Here is a 25,032-nt window from a genome sequence, read left to right as displayed (position 1 = left end):
ACGAAGCTGGCAAAAGGAAACTGTTGCACATCAGGACAACTGTGGCAAATGAAACTGGAACGGAAACAGTGGCAGTGGCAATAGCCATAACCAAACCTGGTGATGTCAATGTATGATGACGCTCGAAGCATGACTATGTAAAAGGTTTCAGCAACAACTACTGTGTCGTTAAATCCTTTGGACTTCCTTCACGTAGTTTAGAAATGTTTTGTAAGTTTTTGTTGAACTCTTTTTTTGAGAGGGATTTTGTGTTGTGTTCGACTGTGAGTGCGTGATAGCAAAACTCGAAGTGAATGCAAGTGATGATGGCCGTGCGCCAGCACATTTATGTGCGTGTGTGTGTGTGGGTGCAAGTCGTTTTTGCGTTTTGGCTTCCATGTATGTGGGAATATGTGTAATTAAAAGTAATGAACAGTACTTTGTTAATATTTTTTGAAGGACTCTTCTTGTTCTTCCGCCAGTACATACATACGCACACGCTCACATGTCCCCACACAACAAAAGGAAAGTTGCAACATACTCATACATACAAATGAGGTAGCCGTTTAATTTGAGATTCATATCTGTGAAAAACAGTTTTGTTTCTCTGTCTATGCCTTTCAATTCTCGGTGCATAGAGTTCCGGCCATTCCGGTTGTTCTTTAAAGCAGGGGGCGCATTGTTCAGTTCTGTGGCCTGGGCCTGGGTAAGTGGTAACCCTGATTAGAGAGCACTTGTAAAGTGTCGGTTGAATTTATTTGTGTGTCCATTGTTAAGGACTTGGTGGCTTTTGTTGTAACCCTCTGACAGGCCATACGTTGCGACATCAGATAACGCCGAGAGTCAATTGTATTTTCCGACACAGAGATGATACTCATAAGTAGTGATACAAACGCACACACACACACATACACCACAACACAGCCGGCAGACAGAGAAAGCAGCCGTACATGCATCCGGATTTTGTGACTGCTCATGTGACCAGTTAAAATGTTGCCGAGATTAGAAAGTTCCCATTGCTGTTGTGTATTGTTTCAAATTGGAATTTATGTTTAATTGGAATTTTGTGGTTTGGGTACGGTTGGGTATATTTTAATGGATATTGGCTTAGTTAGCAGTTATGGTACTTAAATTGAATGTCTACTACCATGCGATGCCATCACACACACACATATATATATATTGGTTGTATCCTTTTTGCACACACACACAAAAGGGTTGAACAAAACAAAACGAACGGAAAAAAATTGGATTCCAATCTCGAATGCAATAAAACGTGTATGTGTCTACTCTCATTATCTTTGCTAAATTATTATTAATCTTTTTTCCACATCATCAATAAATTTCTTTCCGGCCCTTTATCTAAATTGCTAAGGAGCACATAAAAATTGCTGTAGAAAAATCAATAACATGGGAACGATTGTTGAACACTGTTTTTTTTAGATGAGTTATGGGAATGTGTGGGAGGGGCAAAAAGGCAAAAAGAAAGGGTCATAAAACTTGGCTATGGAATTTTGTGATCTTTGTTTAAATCATGACAATATTATTGTTCTTGGTATAACGAAAGTCTAAATGGAAGGAGAAATGTATTTCCAGTCATTTACTATTCATACGGCTAGATTCTAAGAATTTGGTAGGCGTATATGACATTGTAACAGTTACTATATACGACATATTTATATAATCTATGTATTACCAGTAGTTCAAAATATAATGACAACAATATACCCATAACATTACTTGTAAGCCTCAAAACAATTATTCCCATAATTTTATACCATACAACACTATGTGTTGGGGCTATTATAAATTTGATTGGCCCAAATAGTATGTAACACCTCGAAATATTGGTCTCCCACATAGGAACCTATATATGGATCTTCCTATCTCGCCGAGCTGAGTCGATCTAGCCATGTATGTCCGTCCGTCCGTCTGACCATGTTAATTTTTAATCACGCTACAGGTAGCAATTATGGCCCGATCCTCACGGAATTAAAAATGGAGGTGGAGTTAGGGTCAGAATAGAAGCCTATTGTTTTTGGAGATGATCGCAACAAAAAAAAAAAAAAAAAAAATCCTGATTTTTTTTGCTCCATAGGCCACAATTATAGACCAATCAGCGCGGAATTTTGCATGGAGTTAAGGGCTGAGTAGAAGCTTACCAATTTGGATAAAATAAACGATAACTTTTATGTACAAACCAGTAAAGAATGTCCTAAAGTCGGGCGGGCCGATTTTATGATATCCTACACCACTTTGCTTATTTAGCTGAGCTCCACATAACAATTAAAAGTTTTTATGAGAGAATTCAATCATACACCCTATGATTATAATTATAATTTAAAATTCAAAGAACTAAATATGCCGAAGAATTTGTATCTTTTAAATTCGGACTTGTATTGCCCATTTGGTGCAAAATTAAATTGAAATCAGATAAAGATATATATGGGAGCTAAATCCAAATCTGAACCGATCTCGATAAAATTTGGCAAAGATATTTCTGAGCTGTATTTGATATATTTCCCGGAATATCGTTGTTACGGAGTGCATACTACGGCTGTGGGTAACATATACAACAAATTGGATGAACAATATAAATGGGCGCTATAGCTATATCTGAACCGATCTTCAGCAAATTTGGCATACTACCTTCTAGACTCAATTCGTTTAGTGCACAATAAAAGGTAAATCGGAAGAAGTTATATATGGGAACTATATCGAAATCTGAACCGATCTCGATTAAATTTAGCAAAGGTATTTCTGAGCTGCATTAGATATATTTTCACAAATATTGTTGTTACAGAGTGCATATTACGGCTACGGAGGACAAAAATAACAAATCGGATGAACAATATATATGGGAGCTATAGCTATATCTGAACCGATTTAGATCAAATTTGGCATACTTATTTTCAGACCTAATTTAGTTGTATGTGCAAAACTCCATACTATTCGGGCTGATATTACACGTTTGGTGCACAATAAAAGGCAAATCGGACGAAGATATATATGGGAGCTATATCTAAATTTTTACCGATTATCTCCAATTTCAATAGGGTTCGTCCTTGCGCCAAACAAATGTTGTTTGGAAAATTTCATCTCAATCGAATAATAAATCCGACCTGCATTTTGTTCACAAGAATACATGGACAGACGGACGGACGGACGGAAGGACGGACGGACTGACATGCATAAATCAACTCAGAAAGTGATTCTAAGCAGATCATCAAAAGGAACTATGGGTCTATCCCGTTTCCTTTTGCCTGTTACAAACAAATGCACAATGATATAATACCCTGACCACCTTGTGGTGTAGGGTATAAAAATATACGAAAATTTCCACTCAACTGCGAATATTTTTTTAATCTCGGCTAATCAAAAATGCATTAAAATGTCACTTCTGACCATTACAGTGATGCTGATTGCCAAGCCAATATATAGGATATATAGCAAGATAGATACAATATATATATGTAAAATAAATTGATCTTAGTTATTCTGCTTATAAGTATAGAACCGCTAGACTGATTTTCACAATTTCCATCAATTCGGAATGGTCTCTTGTCAGAAAACAACAAAATCTTATAAAATCGCGTAATAATATGCCAATAAAAAAAGTGAATATTTTTTGTTTTGTTTTTTCAATTTTTTGTCTTATTTTTATCGCATGCGGTTTTTTCAATTGCACTTACAATTTTGAATTGTACATTTCTTAAAGTTTTTTTTTTTTTCGCACCAGACATTGGGTTAATAAAAATATTGTGATGTGGTTAATTTGAAAATAATCTGGCTCTTTCATCACATTATAATAGATTTTTAATTATTCAAAGTGTTAATTCTTTGTGGGGGAGTTACTTGATGGAGTTGACCAATATTGTCCATTTTCGCACCTGACGTAGCACTGATGCAAATATTAGGATTTGCAAAGTTAGAGGAAAATCCATTCTGTTTCTGTGCAGTTTTTTTAATATTTCGACCATTTACCAGCTGGAGTAGATCGGTATTGCCCATCTCCGAACTCGATCTTAGCTTCTAATAGGCCATTTCTCCTGCAGCAGATATTCGGTAGTTTGATGACTTTGTGCCCCATTTTCTAACGGAATTTCTTAAAATTCGGTATTTAGATTTCCTAAAGAGTTCTATTCCTATTTTAGAACAATTTCTTTTCAAAAGCCCCCATCCTATAGCTATTTTTATAATTTTAGCCACCCTCCACCATACATAGTACGAAGGGTATATTAAGTTCGTCATTTCGTTTGTTACTCATCGAAATAATAATTTTAGACCTAAAAAAGTATTTAAAATTCAAAACGAATTATGATAGGATTTTCGGTACATTTCGGACATTTTTTATCGGAACTGTTTCAAATTTCGTTTTTAAAGTTCGAAATGGCTACTACAGTCTATGAAAATTTGCATATGCAGGTCCACATCCTCGTATAGCCCCTGTATAACGGTATTTCTTTAAGCGGTATTTTTCGACGGAATTTTTTGGGAATTCTTCTTTATTAAATTCTTCAAAATTTGGAATGCTAGTATTTCGGCCTGGCCAATGTTAAATGATTTTTATAAGTTTTCAACTATTCAATAAATAATTGAATGCTTCGAAATTTAGGGCAAAAATTAAAAAAGTGCATCTGAAGCTTTAAAGCACGACACTAATGATTCGATGGAGCCCCATGTGAGCGTACCACAACCCACTTGATGGTTTCTAAGCGTTTTGAAAACATCTTCTCATTAACATTGTCCCAATTTCAGTACTCTCTGTTTGAGACTTTTCACACCTGCATCTTCATCAATTAGAAATAGTAAGAAAAGGCCTAATGTCGGGCGGGACGACTATATGATACTCAATGCACAAAGACATAATACACTTATAATACTTTTTGTTATTTAGCCACGCGGTATATCCATTTCCGTTTCCTCATTTTCTAAAGTTGTCAATGTTTCATATTTAAAATATGACATTACATTTTTAAATCTTATTTTTACTAAAGTCCCATAATTTAAATATAATTTTAACCTATTCCCATTTTTCCATATTATCCCTTTAATCTCTTAAACGTATTATGTGCTCGGTAATGAGGGCAACACTTTATCTTTTTGTTCTTCTTATTCGTGCTCGCACAAAACTTTGCCTAAGTAATTACTTCAAGTAGTTGGCAAAAATCTGTCCTTAATTTATAGTCATTATTGATGAGGTAATTTATTACTCGACCGAACCAATGCAGATTCAATCGAAAACAAAAGCAAAGCAGAAAAAGAACGCAATAATATTGAGCAGCAGTAATAGCAGTAGAAACTTACCTGGGCCGATACTTTGCCCTTTTTCAGTCGTATCAAATCGGTGTGGCTCCAGTGGCTGCGTTTCCAGGGCGCAACTTCTCTGAGATCTTCATTAAAGCTATAAAAAGAAGGGAAGGGAGAAAACAAGAAAAAGTTGAGATTAAGACAAAACACCGCATACACTAAAGTTGCTTATTAAAAACTTTTGCTAGCTGCCAGGCCTGGCCAGGCTATCTGGTAAAAGAGCACCGGCAGCTGCAGCAGCAGCCTAACCTAGCCATAAGAAAACAAAACAATTTGTAAAATGAACAGCAAACCACTGAGAGTTAAGAAAACTGCACAACACAAAAAACGAAAGAAAATTAAAGAACAACCAAAGAAGTTGAGGGAAAAGTAACTCAAGACAACAACAACAACAACAACTTCCAGCACCACTACTGCTACAACAATCAATCAATGATAGAAAGAGAGTCAAGTTAAGTAGAAAGTGCCAGAAAGATGTGTTGCTTGGATTTTTTAGGCATCCTTAAAAATAAAAGATGAAAGAAAAATAAAATAAAAACACATAGCAAGGAAAACAAACAACTGCAGCAGCCACTGGCAGCAACAGCAGCACAACAGCAGGAACACTTACTTAAAGTCATTCAGTTTATTGTGCAGGAACTTTCGTATATTCCAGGGTAGGTCGTTATGCCCATCAATTAAAGGCACTTGATCTAATAGTTGTAGGGCAACACGTAGACGTTCTTCGAATGGAGCACCTAAAAGTAAACAAAAGACAAAAAACGATAATAGATGTATGAGAAGAGGCAAATAAATAGAAAAAAAAGAAATGCTAGATACGGATTAAAACCCTAGCAATTAAATGAGATGAAAATAAAAAATAATAAAAAATAAAATAACAAGGGAGCATGAATGTCCCTCCCATTGCCATAGAAAAAATAAAATAATAAAAAAATAGAATAACATGGGAGCATGTATGTCCCTCCCATTGCCATGGAAAGGTTGAAAGTGGATTTCCTTCAATTAAAGAAAATGTCACATGCAGCGCTTTTAATATTGACATGTGTTGAATAATGAATTTTACATGGGGTTTTTTGTGTGTACGGAACAGTGGAACGGGGCAAAGTTAAAAGTAGATGCAAAGTATTATTGGGAGACGATTGAATACCTATATCACATGCCAAACTTCAATTCCTATAGCATTGAATAGCATGTGGAAGGTATGAAAATGTCCGGTGGGTAAAAATGTTTACATACCCAAATGCTGGTTAAAAATATATTTCCAAGAATTTGGTCAATAAATGCAACGGGCACGCTAACAAAAAATAATTACAGGGGAAATCCAAAATTATGAAAGTAGACTTAAAACCATTAAGGAAAGAAAATAGGCAGGCGGCGCCGATTTTATGATACCCATCACCACAACAAATTTTAGTAGTCACGTGTTGAAATATTGGCAATGATTCAAGGCTAAATTTGGTAATCTCTCTCTGATCCAAATCTGAAATGATCTCGATAAAATTTGGCAGAGGTATTTCTGAGCTGTATCCGATAGATGGCACTAAATATCATTTTTGTGGAGTGCATATTACGATTGTGGGGGACTTAAACACCAAATCGAATGGAATATACAGGGTGAGATAAAAAACTGCAACAAAGGCAAACGCCATAATTTTTACATTATTTTTTTAATTTAATTGAATGAAAGCAAAAAATGTCGGAAATAGCATCAAATTTTAGAATAAGTTTAGATTTGTTCGAACTGGTCACCTTTGGCATGAATTATGTCCTTCAAACGGCCAATAAAACCTTCATACGCTGCCCGAATGTTGCTCTGTGGTATTTTGGCCCAATCCCGGCGAAGCACATGATTGAGGTGATCGAGAATTGGTATTTTTTAGTGCCAACCTTGCTTTCCAAAATACCCCAGACACAATAGTCAAACGGATTGGATCCGTAGATTTTGGTGGTCATTGTGCACCGAAAATGAAGCGAGAAACCTCATTTTGTAACCATTCTAGGGTGACGCGTGCTGAGTGCGATGGTACTGAGTCCTGTTGGAATGTCCAAGGTCTGCGGTAAAGATGCTTGCGTGCACAAAGCTTTAATACACCCTCCAGAATATTTTCGCGACAATATTCGGCGTCTATTCTGCTGCCACGGTCGATTAATACGAGCGGAGAGCGACCATCGGCTGTTATGGCGGCCCACACCATCACCATGGCCGGAGCGAAGCAACTCTTTAGCCCTTTTGAGTCTAATTTCTTTCTGTTGCGGTGCAAGTTCTTGCTCTTTTTGGAATTTCAATGACTTAACCCCGAGCTCATTTTTCAATATTTGCCCAATGGAATATTGCGATATGTTCTGTTCTACTCACGATCCATTTTTCGGCCACTGCGACGAGGGTTTCGATCAAGTCGCTTCTTTACTTTTCGAACCAATTCTGCTGATGTTGCTGTTTTCTTCCGTCCGATTCCGTGACGTCGGGCTACGCTACCAGTATCACGGTAACAAGCGATGGTACGAGACACAAAAGATTTATTCAAATTTAAATGCTGGAGTGCTCTAACGATAGCCACTTGCGTTTTGCCAGCCAACTATAAAGAAATCACGCTTGAATTCCATCGCGAATAACTTTTTTCTGGAAGATTCCCACCAAAATGCTTTTGTATGCTTGTAAACAATATAATGAGCTGTCACTGGAATAATTTTAACAGCTGTCGGACGAGTGGCTTAGAAATGACAGCAGCTTGAAGTTGGTTGCAGAGGTTTCATCTCACCCTGTAGATGGGAGCTATAGCTATATCTAAATCGATTTTCACCTATTGTTATACCTTTGCTTCTTTGCTGAATTAGGTCATATGTGACAAAATCCATTCTATCTGGGCTGATATTAACTACTAGGTGCACAATAAACGTCAAATAGGATCAATATATATATGTCTCGCACGTCTCTATACATATATCTGCTAACATCATAGATCAGCTGTAAATATGGGATGTGTCGAACCAGTCCTTCTGGTACTTTCAACATTTCGAATAACCAAAACGCTTATAAATTTCGAAAGAGGCTTCCGATTATCTTCAAGCTTTATACATCTCACACTAGAGCTGGTGTGAAGATGGTAGATATCTGCCTACCTCTTCTGGTAAAGTATCACAATTTGAAATATTTAAATTTGCGAACAAAGTCTGCGATTCTTTTCAAGCTTGGTATATCTAAATTCTTTTACCAAATATAGATCTGATGTGAATTTAGAATTTATTGGCTCATTCCTTATCGTACCTCCCAACAAAAGCTTAATATTTTAATTAACAATTGCTCTCATAAAATAGGTAAAAGATGATTGAATATCTTTGAATTTTGAACATAAAACCAGAAAGGAAAAGTGAAAAATCTGGTGGACCGACTATTTAATACCCTACACCACTATGCATACAGGGTTGCCCATATTCGACGAACCCATGGACCCATGCCAATCGACGAGGCTTGTCCGCAGGCAACATTCTTTGCGTCAATTGAATTTTGTACGGGAACAAATGCAAATCTATAATCTGTTGTAAAGTGGACCGAGCCATGCCCAACTGCTGAGAACGGCGTTTTTGAGATGTTCTTGGGGACCTCTCAACACTGGCTCGTACGACAGCGATATTCTCTGCCGATCACCTTGGTCGACTTTTATATGGCCTCTTCGGATTAGAAAGAGCCTTACCAGTCGAAAATTTTTCGTATAAACTCTTAATGGTGTTCTTAGAAGGAGCACTTCTCACATTTTTTAATGTTTTAAAAGCACATTGAGTTTTCACAATTGACTTCTTGTAAATTTCAACTATTTCAGAGGGCTCGCGAGGCGTGTATTGTTAATGGTAAAAATCTGCTTGGACTGACGCTTCAAACGCGGTATATCATTAAGCGATGTGACATCTCTGTCAAAAGTTATGGCGTTGCCAAATGGGTCCGTCGAATATGGGCAACCCTGTATTTAGAAGAGCTCCCGTAACAAAAAAAATTATTTGAAGTAGATCATACCATATATCAACACTGAATTCGGTGGGACGTACCAAAATTATAGGACATTTGGACTTATATTGGCCATTTGATGCACAATTAACCCGAAATCGATTGAAGATATACGTGGAGTTATATCTAAATCTGAGCCGATTATCACCAATTTCAATAGGGTTCGTCCTTGGGCCAAACAAATATTGTTTGGAAAATTTCATCTCAATCGGATAATAATTTTGTTTACAAAAATACATGGACGGACTGACATACATAAATCAATTCAGAAAGTGATCCTCTGAAGATTCTCAAAAGTAACTCCATTCCTTCTCTCTGTTACAAACAGATGCACAAAGACATAATCACCTTACCACTATGTGGTGTAGGGTATAAATATTTTTCAGTTTAGGATGAAGTGGAACACTTCACTCCTTGAGAAAATAATGCGAGAACTCACTAAATGTGTGTTTTTTTTTTTTTTTTTTTTAAACATTTCGAATTTTTCTGGGGGACGTTCCAGATGGAGCAATATATAGTAAGACTGAAGAAAATCGGATACTCACTTCACCTTTTGGGAGCGAGATAACTTTTTTGAATAAATGTTAACTTGTGTGGTAGGGCGCACTTTTCATATCGATCTTCTTTTGAAAAATAGTACGCTTTCGAAATTGGTGGACATAGTTATAGCTGATATGAATGTTAGATCCGATGTTTTATATAAACCTTTCGAGACTCATCCTATGTACTCTATAGCATTAATATTTTGCTTCTATGTATTAAAAAGTATATTTGTTATGGGTCGTCGGGCCTAACACGCCAAGTGGTCTAGGGGTCCGCTCGACTTTTGTTCCCTGCCTTATTTTCTCTTTCTCTTGTTAGAATTTGTATTTATTTTGCAAGTTTAGGTTTTTTTCGTTACACTGTCATCCTTTTAGGGTTTTCTCCCAGATTGACCTCCATAAAAACTAATATATGAAAATATTGAAAAAAAAAAAAAAAAACAAAAGAAAAAACTTTTTCGAAATTTATAAAAACATAATTGATTTACTTACTTGCAGCCACTCTTAAAGCCAATGGCACTGCAACGCTTGCAGCACCGATTATTAAAAGTATCGAACTAACAGCCAGCCAATGTTTTGCAGCATCGAATCCTTGATATTTTCCAAATTACAGTGGCAAAAAAAGCAAACAGTTCAGTAGACAAGAAAACAAAAATGAAGAAGTGGCAGTAGTTGATGATGTTCAGGTTAAAGGAGAATTTTCATTGACATCAAGACAACACCAGTTGATGTTGCCACAGCCATCATCAGCAGAAGCCAGAACAGCAGCAGCAGCAGTACAGCACCAGTTAAGGGAGTATCCGTTTAATGAAGGCATCAGTTAATGTCGTCGGATTGCGGTAAAGTGGAATGGATAGTTGTTGAGTCCAGTGTCGTAGAGATAATGTTGTTGTTATTGTTGTTTTCGTTTTTGTTTCGAAATTTTTCGATTTGATGTTGCCGTTGCAGATAGTGTCATTTGCAGTTGCGTTGTTTAGTATCCAAGACGAGCAGCCCAAGTTGTAAGGATCACAGCATCAGCATGCAAAAAAAGAGATGTAAAGAGGAGAATCAATAATTAAACACTTTACTTGGCACTGTAATGTGTAATCGTCAGTGGAGTTACAGCAGTGGTTAACAAAGTTTATGGACAATTGATGATGATGGACGTGTGGGATTTGGTTGGTTTTCGTAGGAGGAGTAGATTAGTGTTGGGGTGTGGACAAGCATTTTTAAAAAGTTCGTACCTATGTTTGTATATGCCAACTATAATTTATAAGGGAACATTAAAAAATATTTTAAGGGGGTATCTTTATATAACGGATACATCGGAATAAAAATCGAAGACGATTTAGGGCTGTCCGTCCGTCCGTCTGTTGTAATCACGCTAGAGTCAAAACGAATTAAAATGGGAAGCTTCAATTTTGCACAGATCAATATTTTGTCTGCAGGCAGAAGATGGGCTATATCTGTCCACGATATCGTATAGCCCCCATATAAGGTACCCCCGATATTCGGTATTTTTCAATGGAATTGTCTGAAAATCCACAGCAGGAGGAGTGAAGAGAATTGCCTACATAGGTCCATGATATCGTATATCCCCCCAAATAACGGTACCTCCCTATATTCGTTATATTAATGATTTTAGTGGCATTATTCACCGGAATTGTTTCAAATTTCGTATTAAAAGTTCAGAATCGGTACTGCAGCCTATGACAATGAGAGGTATTTATCGACGAACATTTTTTTTTAAATATTTCAAGTCCCTACTTTATGATACCCTACACAACTTTGCTAATTTAGTAGAGCTCCACATAACAATTAAAAGTTTTTATGGGAGAATTCAATCATACACGCTATGTTTATAATTATAATTTAAAGTTCACATGACTAAATATGCCGAAGCATTTGTATCATTTAAATTCGGACTTGTATTGCCCATTTGATATATATGGGAGCTGTATCCAACTCTGAACTAAAATTTTGCAATATGAATATCGTTTTTACGGAGTGCATATTATGGCTGTGTTTAATAAATATTACAAATCGGAAGAACAGTGTATATGGGAGCTACAGCTATATCTGACCGATCTTCACCAAATTTAGCAAGCTGGCTTTTAGACTCAATTCGGTCGTAAGTGCCAAATTTCATCCCATTTGGGCAAATTTTAAACGTTTTGTGCGCAATAAAAGGAAAATCAGACGAAGTTATATATGGGAACTATATATCCAAATCTGAACCGATCTCGATAAAATTTAGCAAGTGTATTTCTGAGCTGTATTTGATGAATTTCCCCAAATATTTTTGTTACAGAGTGCATATTACGGCAGCGGAGGACAAAAATAACAAATCGAATGAAGAATATATATGGGAGCTATAGCTATATCTGAACCGATTTCGATTAAATTTGGCATAAAGGCAAATCGGACGAAGATATATATGGAAGCTATATCTAAATTTTTACCGATTATCTCAAATTTCTGTAGGGTTCGTCCTTGGTCTAAACAAATGATTTGTGCAAAATTTCATCTGACGGACGGACATGCATAAATCAACTCAGAATGTGATTCTATGCAGATCATCAAAAGAAACTATGGGTCTATCTCTTTTCCTTTTGCCTGTTACAAATAAATGCACAAAGACATAATACCCTGACCACCTTGTGGTGTAAAACTCACAGTTTTCGGGAAAATGTCGTTGAACTAAAAATGGTGATCTTTGACATGGAATTTATTGGGATTGAGCTTCATGCCAAAATTAATTTTTTTGTGGCAATATTTGTAATTTTGCACCAGTTTTATATCTCTTTTTTTTTACTGGTCTATACTACTGATTCTTATTGATATATGATTTTAATTTCGTTTTCATTTAGTCAACACATAGCTTCAGAATTTATGAAAATAATTTAATGTCTTCATAGAATCACTTTATGAGTCGATTTACGCATGACAGTCCGTCTGTCCGTCCGTCAGTCTGTCTATGTACTTTAGTGAACAAAATGCAGGTCGCATTTATTATCCGATTGAAATGAGATCTTCCAAGCAATAGCAGCAAGTACAATAATATATATATATATATATATATATATATATATATATATATATATATATAATTCAGCCGATTTGGTGTTTAAGTTCGTCACAATAGTTATATGCACTCCACAAGAATAATATTTAGTACCAGATATCAGATACAGCCCACAAATACCTTTGTCAAATGTTATCGAGATCGGATCAGATTGGGATAAGGTCCCACATATATCCTTAATCCGATTTCACGTTTATTGTGCACCAAATGACTAATGGATCAGCCCAAATGCACTGAATCTGGTAATTCCGACTGAATTCATCCTAGAAACAAGTACTTCAGATTTGGTGATAATCTGATCAAATATAGCTATAGCTACCAAATATATGTTTCATCCGATTTGGGGTTTTAAGTCCATCACATGTATTATGTGCTATTCACAACAAAGATATTTGATACCGGACATCAGAAACAGCTCGAAATACCTCTGCCAAAGTTTATCGTGATCGGTTCAGACTTTTATATACCTTCGATATACATCTTCATCCGACTTTGTGAAGATGTATATCAGCCCAAATTGTATAGAATTTTTCATATTGTACCGAATTTTTCCATTTCGAGAAAATCGGTCCGGTATATCTATATCTCAAATAAATATTTGTTAATAAATTTTTATCGAAGTAATATCATGCACCATGCAATGTTATTTGGTAATAGAGGTACAAACGCCTCCGTCAAATTTGTTGAAATTCGATATGGATCGAGTTGGATGTAGTTCCCAAATTGTGACTACTCTAACGATACGCAATCAAATAATTCTATAATTCAATAATTCTAATTCTACTTCACATAAATTCCCAATATATTTTTTTTGTTACGGAAGATCTACTAAATACGCAAGTGGTGTAGGGTATCAAATAGTCGGCACCGCCTGACTTTTGACCTTCCCTTACTGGTTATAAATTAAATCAATTTCTTTAGGATCTTCAACAGAAGTGGACCTGTTTTGTCCATCTCGGAACTCGATCTTAAATTGATAAAAATATTACGACGTATGAAATTTGGATGATGTGGAATTTGGACATTGCTAGATGGACTCTCGTTCAAGGACACCTAGGGTCTTAAACCTTTATTTTGATGAGATGAATTTCGGCCCTGGTTACATACAGGGTGAGATAAAAAACTGCAGCAAAGTCAAACGCCATAATTTTTAGATATTTTTAATTTTATTCAATGAAAGCAAAAAATGTCGGAAATAGCATAGAATTTTAGAATAAATTTGGATTTGTTCGAATTGGTCACCTTGGCACAAATTATGGCCTTCAAACGGCCAATGAAACCGTCACACGCTACCCGAATGTTGCTTTGCGGTATTTTGGTCCATTCCCGACGAAGCGCTTGCTTAAGGTGATCGACACTTTTGTATTTTTTAGTGCCAACCTTGCTTTCCAAAATACTCCAGACACAATAGTCCAACGGATTGGATTTTTAACTATTCTTGGGTGGCGCGTGCTGAGTGCGATGGTGCTGAGTCCTGTTGGAATGTCCAAGGTCTGCGGCCAAAATGTTTACGTGGCCAAGGCTTTAATACACCGTCCAGAATATTTTTGCGATTATATTCAGCATTTATTCCAATGCCACGGTCGATTAATACGAGCGGAGAGCGACCATCGGCTGTTATGGCGGCACACATCATCACCATGGCCGGCGCTTGAGTTCTGGTGTCCAAACCAAGGTGCACATTTTCAGCTAACCTCTTTGGAATGTAAACACGATCATTTTGTTTGTTTACAAACTACTGGACAACGAATGTTTTCTCATCGGAGAAAACCAAATTCTGCAGTTCACCACTTTCGGCCAAGCGGAGCAACTCTTTAGATCTTTTGAGTCTATTTTCTTTCTGTTGCGGTGTAAGTTCTTGCACTTTTTGGAATTAAAATGGCTTTATCCCGAGCTTATTTTTAAATATTTGCCGAATGGAATATTGCGATATGTGCAGCTCACGACCTATTTTTCGGCCACTGCGACACGGGTTTCGATCAAATCGCTTCTTTACTTTTCGAACCATTTCTGCTGATGTTGCTGTTTTCTGCTGCGGCTGCGCTACCAGTGAGTACGGTAACGAGCGATGGTACGAGACACAAAAGATTTATTTACATTTAAATGCTGGAGTGCTCTAACGATAGCCACTTGTGGTTTTCCAGCCAAATATAAAGAAATCACACTATCACGCTTGAATTCTATCTCGAAAACCAAAATGCTTTTGTACGCTTGTAAACAATATAATGAGCTAAACTGTCGGACAAGTGGCTTAGAAATGACAGCAGTCTGAAGTTGGTTACAGGTTTTTCATCTCACCTTGTATAGAGGTTATGGATTCATGACCAACGTAAATTAATGTTAGTCATATTTTCCAACTTGATTCTATGCAACTCGATATTTGGTATTCCTACTGACCCACGTATTGCCACCTTCATGTTTTAAATATTTTAAATTGTATTTAGACAATTCAATATGACCTTCTCAACATACTCCCTTTTCGTTTTAAATCACTTTCCCATACTAAATTAAATCCCTAATCGTACTTAATTCGTACATTCCTTAAATATTCTCCGCCATTTACTTCACGGGCGATTTTAAAACATTTCTTAGAAATCTCCTTAAGCATCTTTCCATCTTTCAGGACATTAGTGATATTCCCCCATTGCTCTCTTCCTCTCTTCTAAAGCCATCCTCCTTTAAATGGCTGAAATAAATTTATGTTATGTCCTCATCATAAATTCCCGGTTATCGCTTTTCATACTGCTGATGCTCGCTCGCTCTCTCACTCAATAATGCAATTTCATTAATGTTGTTTTTTCTTAGTCAGCCACTGATTCTTACTAATCTACAATGAGAGTGGCAGAGATATGTATTTATGTTTGTTCAAAAATCGAAATTCCATATTAAAACAAAACTAAATCGACGGACTATCTATTATCCAAACGAGACAAGGAAGAAATAGCAACAATAGCAGCCACAGGAGCAGAATGCCAATAAAAATGGAATAGTACCACAAAATGCTAATTAAAAACATTTGCAGACAGGCCAAGGGTTTGGTGTTCGACGACAGACAGATAGACATGGATGAGAGATAAAAACAGAAGAGAGAGAGAGAGAGGAGGATAGAGGCGGAAATAAATGTTGTGAAAAAGAAACGAAATCGACAGAAAAGTATATTACAAAATAAAATACAATTATTTGAATGGATAAGCTTAAGGCGACTTTGTCTGTCTCATGGGTATGTATGTGGGTGTCTATGTGTGTGTATTGAAATGTAAATGTTGGCAACGAAATTGAAGTTGTATAGGGTTATGCAAATTGTGTGAAAAAAGCATATGGTGTCAGGCTTAGGCTGATCTGCATTATTTTGGCAATTGCAAGAGGGCCAAATAAAAAAAATGAATTTCCCAAAAAAAAAAAAAAAAAAAAAAAAAATAATAATAATAATAATAATAATAATAATAATAATAATAATAATAATAATAATAATAATAATAATAATAATAATAATAATAATAAAAATAATATTAATAATAATAATAATAATAATAATTATATAATAATAATAATAATAATAATAATAATAATAATAATAATAATAATAATAATAATAATAATAATAATAATAATAATAATAATTATAATAATAATAATAATAAATAAATAAATAAAATAAAAATCAAATTAAAATATATCAGTGGCTTTTGTTGACAGATTCATAGACCCAGCCAATATTTAATTATTTAAATATATTTTGAGTTCTAATAAAATTATTCAGTAGGTAGGTTCCCATGGAATATTGCCTATTTCGTATCGGTCCTAAATATATATGATGTAAATATTGCGACGTGCCTGGCTTGGGCTATATTGATTACTTTCCTTATTTTGTACGAAATATGTGAAATATAAAATATGTTAAAATGTGCGTGAGGTACCACATATAGTCGACGGAAGTATTCCATTTTCGTACTTCATCTAATACAGATAAAAATATTGGTATGGTCAAAATTATGAGAAAATCGAACATTTATATCCAATTTTATGCGAAATCATAAATACCATATTCATCTTAGGTTTCTGCTTGTTTCACAAGTTATGACAGAAAAAAGTATTGAAAATTGTGACCCTTTGTTGGTGAGGTAACATAAGTTGTTGGCAGATGTATATAATCTTCACAGCAGATCTTGTGCTAGCAAAAATGTTTGTATGTGTGAAATTTGAAGAGAGTGGGATGATTATTTCGCGTTCTTGAGCGTTTTGTGTTTCAAAATCTTGAACCCTATGTAAGGGAGGTACCAGAAGACATTGTCCGATCTCTACCATCTTTAAAATAGATCTAATGTTTTTAGAATTATTGAGATGTACCTAGTCTGAATGGAATCGGTTGTTAATTTCGCGTTTTATGAGCTTCATGGGTATTCAAAATTTTGACCCTTTATGGGGGAGCTACCAGAAGAAGGGGTCCGACATAATCTATCTTCGCATCGGGCCTTTGGTTAATAAAAATATTGTAATGTATGTAATTTTAAGACAATTGGACTCTTATATTACATTTTGTAAGAGTTATAATTATTCAAAATGTTGACCCTTTGTGGGGTAGGTACTTGATAGAGTGAACCGATATTGTCCATTTTCGCACAGCACTAATGCAATTATTGGGATTCGCAAAGTTGGAGCAAAATTAGATTATCTATTCTCCTGCTGTGCAGTTTGGGCCAAATCGGATACTCCCTTCGAGAGTTATCGTGTACACCATCGCTAGATCGAATCCAAAGGTGAAGATTGTAGATATTTGCCCACTGCTTATGATACCTCTCCCACAAAGGATCAACATTTTTAATAACCAAAACGACATAAACTGCGAATTGAGCAACCAATTTCATATTTGGTTCGAAGATACAACCACTTCTTCTGGTACCTCCCCCGCAACGGGTCAAAATTTGGAATAACACAAAATTTCATAAAATATATATTCTAGGCTTTACACATTTCCATATTTTACTAAAATAAAATCTTGTGACCCCCCCTACAAGGGGGTTAAAATTTTTATATGCGGAATAATTCAGCGATTTTCTTGTAACATTTCTGTTCACTCCTTTTGTTTAAACGTTTGATTTATTTATTGCTATATAAAATTGTAAATACAGGGTGAGATGCAAAAACTGCAACCAATTTCAGACTGCTGTCAATTCTAAGCCACTTCTCCGACAGCTGTTAAAATTATTCCAGTGACAGGGCATTATATTGTTTACAAGCTTACAAAAGCATTTTCATACCAAAAAGGTCAGCTGAATATGTGCACCTTCGGTTAGCCACCAGAACTCAAGCGCCGACCATTAGGCACGCAAACATTTTGGCCGCAGACCTTGGACATTCCAACAGGACTCAGCACCATCGCAATCAGCACGCCCTGAGTGCTTTTCATTTCCAGCGCGCAATGACCACCAAAATCTCCGGATACCAATCCGTTGGACTATTGTGTCTGGAGTATTTTAGAAAGCAAGGTTGGCACTAAAAAATACCAAAGTGTTCATCACCTCAAGCAAGCGCTTCGCCGGGAATGGACCAAAATACCGCAGAGCAACATTCGAGCAGCATGTGACGGTTTCATTGGCCGTTTAAAGTTAATAATTCGACCAATGGGGTCTAATTCGAATAAATCTAAACTTATTCTAAAATTTGATTCTATTTCCGACATTTTTTGCTTTCATGCAATAAAATTTAAGAAAAAAATTTAAAAATTATGGCCTGTACATGTTCGATTTTCTATTAAATTTTGCCCATCCCATTCTTATCGGCATTTGATAAAGTGGGATACCTTTGTCCGCTGTATCGGGTACGTCACTCACATTTGATAATTTCTCCAAAATTACCGCATATAAATTACGGGAAGTAGTTGATGTTACCTTGTAATATTTATTTTATGTCAACCCTTTCGGAACCTCCCCCATAAGGGGTCAAACACTTCAATAATCATAACGCAAGTCAATATATATCTAACCACGGAGGCATTGGCTGAGGTTATACATCTGTCAGAAAAACCGAAGTTGTTGGCAAAACGTGTATACCAAGTAATAAGAAACTGCGGCAATGAGTGAGCACTTGCGACTATGTGAGGAAAGGAAAGTTTTGCTATTAACTATTGAAATATGCTGGTAAATATTGTTGTCAGAGCCTCAGCTGAAAGTAAGCATGATTTAAAGACAGATGGATTTTAAGTAGGTAATGATTTAATAGGCTCAGTCAATGATATTAAACCAATAGAAAGCTTAGCAGTCAGAAGACAATATTTGTAATTAGTTCAAGTGTCAGCAGCAATTTTAATACAGGTCTAATTCTTGCTATTTCGTTCAAAATAATAAAGAACTGATTGTCGCTTCTCATTGCTTTCCACTAAACATTGTCCGATACGAATGACACAATATAATCACTTAAATATAGATATGCATAAAAGTTGTACTTTTTCAAACACCCATTATCTTTATCCCAATACTTAACCTAATTTAAGTTTATTTCCCTTTTCCTGTACACACATACACACTCAGAGGCTTGCAAACACATTCACACACACGACACCGTCGCACATCCACTCCCACCGAGTCAATCCCATAAAAGCTATACACAATTTGCATTATCGTAAGTCTATTTGTAATTCGCATTGTAACCACTTTGACAAAAGTTAAATAACAGTAACTGCAAATTTGGTTTAGTTTCAGACCAGACCAGAGCAGACCAGAACAACAAAACCCATTGACGTTATTGGCAAGAATTGAACTTTGCTTTTATTTACCCAAACGACAATTGCATTTGTAGGGATATTGTGGATGTACAGGGAGTTCTCTCTCTCTCTCTCTCTTCATTTCTCATATTTACTAGATGTCTGATGATGATGATAGAGGCGATATGGTGGAGTAAATCATAGAGAGTATGTAAGAGTTTAAAATTGAAATTATTTCTGTAAAGGTTTTAGCCACTGGTCTTTTAAATTGCTCGAATAAATTGAAATAGGAAGGAATTTAATTTAGATTTTTCAATTAAAGAATAAGAGGATATAATGAGAGGAGTGTGCACTTAAAAGATAGGTAGGAATATTGAAAGCCTAAATAACGGAATCGGAATAATGTAAACAAAGCCTTTAATTTTCTATTTTTATACCCTCAGCCACATGACTAGAGAGGGTATATATCATTTAATACGGTCAAAACGTACCTAGTCGAAATAATGGTTTTAGACCCTAGTTCCCTATGGAAATTCCGTTTCGGGACATTTGGAGTCGATCTAGCGATGTCCGTCCGTCCGTCCGATTTACTCCAAATATGGTACACCGTAATATTGCTATCAAACTTAGATCGAGTATGGAGATGGGCAACATCGCTCCACTCCTTCTGGTAGCTCCCACACACAAGGTCGAAATTAAAACAAGTAGAATAGCAACTAAATTCGGCCGGGCCGAACTTTCTATACATTCCACCATTTGGAAAAAACTTGAAAAATTTCCAAAAAATTCCGTCGAAAAATACCACTCGAATGAAAACTGCTATATGGAGGCTATACGAAGACGTGGTCCTGCATAAGTAATTTGTGTCATAGGCTGTAGTAACGGTTCCGAACTTTATATACGAAATTTGAAATAATTCCAGTGAATAATGTCGCAACGATGAGACAATTCACTTGTAAGGGGTAAAGTACACTGAAGGAAACCCTTGTATGGATTTTAAGACAATTCCATTGAAAAACTTGGCTCAAATCATAAAAATACCATTATATGGGAGCCATTCGATATCGTAGATCTACAGACAGTTCTCCTCAAGGGGTTAAAGTACTCATAAGGAACTCTTTGTGTGAATTCTTAAACAATTCGGTTGAAAAATGTGGCTAAAATACCGAATAATTAGGGGGGGGGGGGGGGGGGGGGGGGGGTGTGTTTGGGTTTTACCGTTGCATGATAGATATACAACAATTCTGCGTCAGAGTGTAAAGTACTCAGAAAGATCTCTTTGTGTGGATTTTTAGACAATTCCATTGGAAATTGTGGCTAAAATCGTCAAAATAGCGAATATCAGGGGGTACCGTTGTGTGGGGGGTATATGATTTCGTGGACCTATATTACCAATTCTCTTCCAGACTGTAAAGTACTCATAAAGAAGTCCCTGTGTGGATTTTAAAACAATTCTTTTGGAAAATGTGTCTAAAATTATCAAAATACCGAATATCGGGGGCTATACGATATCGTGGACCGAGATAGCCCGATCCGATATAGTCATCTTCGAACTTGACCTGTCTGTAGACAAAAGACTGATCTCTGCAAAATTTTAGCTTTCTATCTTTATTTGTTTTGACTCTAGCGTGATTACAAGAGTCGGATGGACGGACGGATCAAGATCAAGAATATATACTTTGTTAGGTCTAAAATTATTATTTCGACGAGTTATAAACGGAATGACGAACTTAATATACCCTCCATACTATGTATGGTGGACGGTATAAAAAATGCTTCACAGAAAGAGAAAGAATAATCCGATTTTGCTCCAACTTTGCAAATCCTAATATTTGCTAGGTCAGGTGCTAAAATTAACAATATCGGCAGACTCCTTCTGGTAACTCCCTCAGAAAGGGTCAACATTTTGAGTAATTATAACTCTTATAAAACATGCAAATCCGATTGCCTTCAAATTTCGCAACTCCCAATATTAATACCAACCCAAGATGTAGGGTAAAGATAGAATACGTCGGACAACTACTTCTGGTACCTCCCCCAACAAAGGGTCAAGATTTTCAATATCATAACACGCAAAATTAACATCCGATTCCATTCAGACTTGGTGCAACTCAATATTTTCATCAACACAAGATTGGTTATAAAGATGGTAGAGATCTGACCAATTCCCCTGGTACTTCACCCACAAGGGGTTAACATTATATCTATATCTACTACACAGGATCTATCTACTAACACAGGATCTGCTGTGAAGATGGGGTATATTAGTCTCTTCTTCTGGTACCTCCCTCACATTAGCTTCAAAATTTTAAATATCCAAGAAGCTCATAAAACGTTCAATTTACATCCGATTCCATTCATACTTGCCACATATAAATATTTCCATAAACACAAGATCTGACATAAAGATGATAAATATCGGACCATGTTTTCAGGTACCTCCCCACAGGGTCGAAGTTTTTAATGACCAAAACGATCATAAAATCCGAAATAATCCTCCGGTTCTCTTCATATTTCAAACATCTAATTATTTCAACGAACACAAGATCTGCTGTGAAGACAGCATATATCGGTCCTCTTTTTAGGGTACCTAACCAAAAAAGGTCAAAATTTTGAATAGCCATGAAGCTCATAAGACGCGAAATTAACATCTGTTTCCATTTAGACCTGGTACATCTCAATGTTTCCATCAACACAAAATCTGTTATAATGATGGTAGTGATCGGACCAATACTTCTGCAACCCCCCCACAAAGGTTCAACATTTTAAATGGCCCAAACCATTAAAAAAATTCGAAATAAGCATCCGGTTATTTTTTTATTTCACTCATTCCATTATTTCTACTAACACAAGATCTGCAGTTAAGATGGGATATATGGATCCTCTTCTTCTGGTACCTCCCCCTCTAAGGGTGAAAATTTGGAATATCCAACACGCTCATAAAACGAAAAATTAACATCAGATATCCATTCAGATTGGACATTGAGATTTCCATCAACATAAGATTTGTTATAAAGAAGGTAGATATCGGACAATTCCAATTCCGGACAATTAGGGGAAGTACCACCCTACATAGGGTACACCATTTGGAAAAAATAAAACCCCCAAAGATAGCGAAATTTCACACACGCAAACATTTTTGCTAACACAAGATTTCCTGTAAAGATACTATATATCTGCGAACCCCTTCTGGTACCTCATACACAAAGGGTCACAATTTTCAATACTTCCGAAACTAGTCAGCGATTCTTTACAACTTGCTATATCTACAGGGTGAGATGAAAAAACTGCAACCAACTTCAGACTGCTGTCATTTCTAAGCCACTCGTTCGACAGCTGTTAAAATTATTCCAGCGATAGCTCATTATATTGAAAATGAGCTCGGGGTAAAGCCATTGAAATTCCAAAAAGTGCCAACTCCGTACCAACACCGCAACAGAAAGAAAATAGACTCAAAAGAGCTAAAGAGTTGCTTCGCTTGGCCGAAAGTAGTGAACTTCCGAATTTGGTTTTCACCGATGAGAAAACATTCGTTGTCCAGCAGTTTGCAAACAAACAAAATGATCGTGTTTATTTGCCGGCCATGGTGATGGTGTTTGCCGCCATAACTGCTGATGGTCGCTCTCCGCTCGTATTAATCGTGGCATCAGAATAAATGCTGAATGTTATCGCGAAAATATTCTGGAGGGTGCATTAAAGCCTTGGACACGCAAACTTTTTGGCCGCAGACCTTAGACATTCCAATAGGACTCAGCACGCGCCAGAATGTTTAGAAAATAAGGTTCCTCGCTTTATTTCCAGCCCACCAAAATCTCCGGATACCAATCCGTTGGACTATTGTGCCTGGAGTATTTTGGAAAGCAAGGTTGGCACTAAAAAAGACTAGAGTGTTGATCACTTCAAGCAAGCGCTTCGCCGGGAATGGGCCAAAATACCGCAGAGCAACATTCGGGCAGCGTGTGACGGTTTCATTGGCCGTTTGAAGGCCATAATTCGTACCAAAGGTGACCAATTCGAACAAATCTAAACTTATTCTAAAATTTGATGCTATTTCCGACATTCTTTGCTTTGATTCAATAAAATTTAGAGAAAAATGTAAAAATTATAGCGTTTGACTTTGTTGTATTTTTTTTTATCTCACCCTAAATATTTCTGATCTGAGATGCATATGTAATTTATGGGAATTTATGATTTCGCATAAATTAACTTTTCTATCAACAAATATCGGACTTTTGAAAATCATTCCGAAATTGGCAAGCTGTTTTTTTGGCTTTTCAAAATATTACGATTAACAAGCAGGAACCACAAACAAGTAGTTTTTGCCAAAAATGATTGCACCCAAAACTCCCTCTAGTGATTAATGCAAAAGCAAAAAAAAAAAAAATCAAAAACTACAGTTAAAAGAACCCAAGTTTCAAAACTAATTGTTGTAGTGTTCTGGGCTCATACTCGGGGGTAGAGTTTAATTTGATGATATTATTTGTTGCCATTGTTGTCCGTCCTAATGGCAAAGACGACCGCCATGCGACAATGTTTTAGACAGTTCTCTTTTTGGTTTTATTTTTCGTCTATAGATGACGATGGTCTTTTGCTTTGGTTCAACTTGTCCGTTTGGCTGACACTACACGCCCTGACTCCACTAAGGCCATTAATGAGATTTTAAGCCAAAGCAAAACCACCAACAAACATTTGCCAACTTAAATACAAACTCATTTACACGAAGATGCAGCATTCATTGTTCCCACACACACACATACAAACATTTCAATGCACGCCGCCAAAATTTGTTTGGAGTTGGGGGGCAACATGCATACATACATACAAATATTTAATGTAGCCTTCCATTGTCAAAACTAAATTGCAGCTATGGGGAATCATAATAAGGACCATTCATATGATTCGATGGTACACTGAGAAAAAAACATTGTAGTTGCAATTGGATGATTTTGAACTCATTTACTTTCTGCAAGCTAAGGAAAATTAACGCGGTTTTCCGCAGATACTTTAAGAAAACAAGTTTAAAAGTATCAGTCGATTTTGCCGACAGATATTTAACCTCGGCCAATGTTAGATTTTTATACCCTCCAATATAGTATATTAAGTTTATCATTCCGGAATATACATTTTAGACCCCACAAAGTATATATATTATTGATCAGCATAAAATTCCATGTCGATTTTGCTATGTCCGTCCGTCTGTTGAAATCACTCTAGCTTCCGAACAAAATGAAGTAGATCAAATCAAATTTTACTCAAATATATACTATGTTTGCAGAACTTTTGGTATTGAAAATGGGCCATGTAAGTCACCGTATTGGTATAGCCCCTAAATAATTGTACCACCATATTTTCTGTTTTTTTTTTTTTGGTGATTTAAGCGACATTATTCACAGGAATTGTTTCAAATTTGGTATTTGAATTTCGTAACGGATAC

At 36.2% G+C, this 25,032-nt stretch overlaps 1 protein-coding gene across 1 annotated transcript in view; it reads right to left on the bottom strand.

Annotated features, from left to right (window-relative positions):
* Positions 1–25,032, bottom strand: part of LOC101893029 (nucleomorphin) — a 102,578-nt gene that overhangs the window by 67,067 nt on the left and 10,479 nt on the right. The window contains exons 3-5 of the mRNA XM_059124707.1: positions 10,324–10,422; positions 5,900–6,026; positions 5,287–5,383 (exon numbers count right to left, since the gene is read on the bottom strand). Of these exons, the coding sequence (XP_058980690.1) occupies positions 5,287–5,383; positions 5,900–6,026; positions 10,324–10,422 (323 nt within the window). The remainder of the gene's footprint in view (positions 1–5,286; positions 5,384–5,899; positions 6,027–10,323; positions 10,423–25,032) is intronic.

The sequence above is a fragment of the Musca domestica genome, unplaced genomic scaffold, assembly GCF_030504385.1.
Source record: "Musca domestica strain aabys unplaced genomic scaffold, Musca_domestica.polishedcontigs.V.1.1 3, whole genome shotgun sequence".
NCBI lineage: Eukaryota > Metazoa > Arthropoda > Insecta > Diptera > Muscidae > Musca > Musca domestica.
The sequence above is the reverse complement of the archived record's forward strand: the minus strand, read 5'-3'. Positions and strand labels throughout refer to the sequence as shown.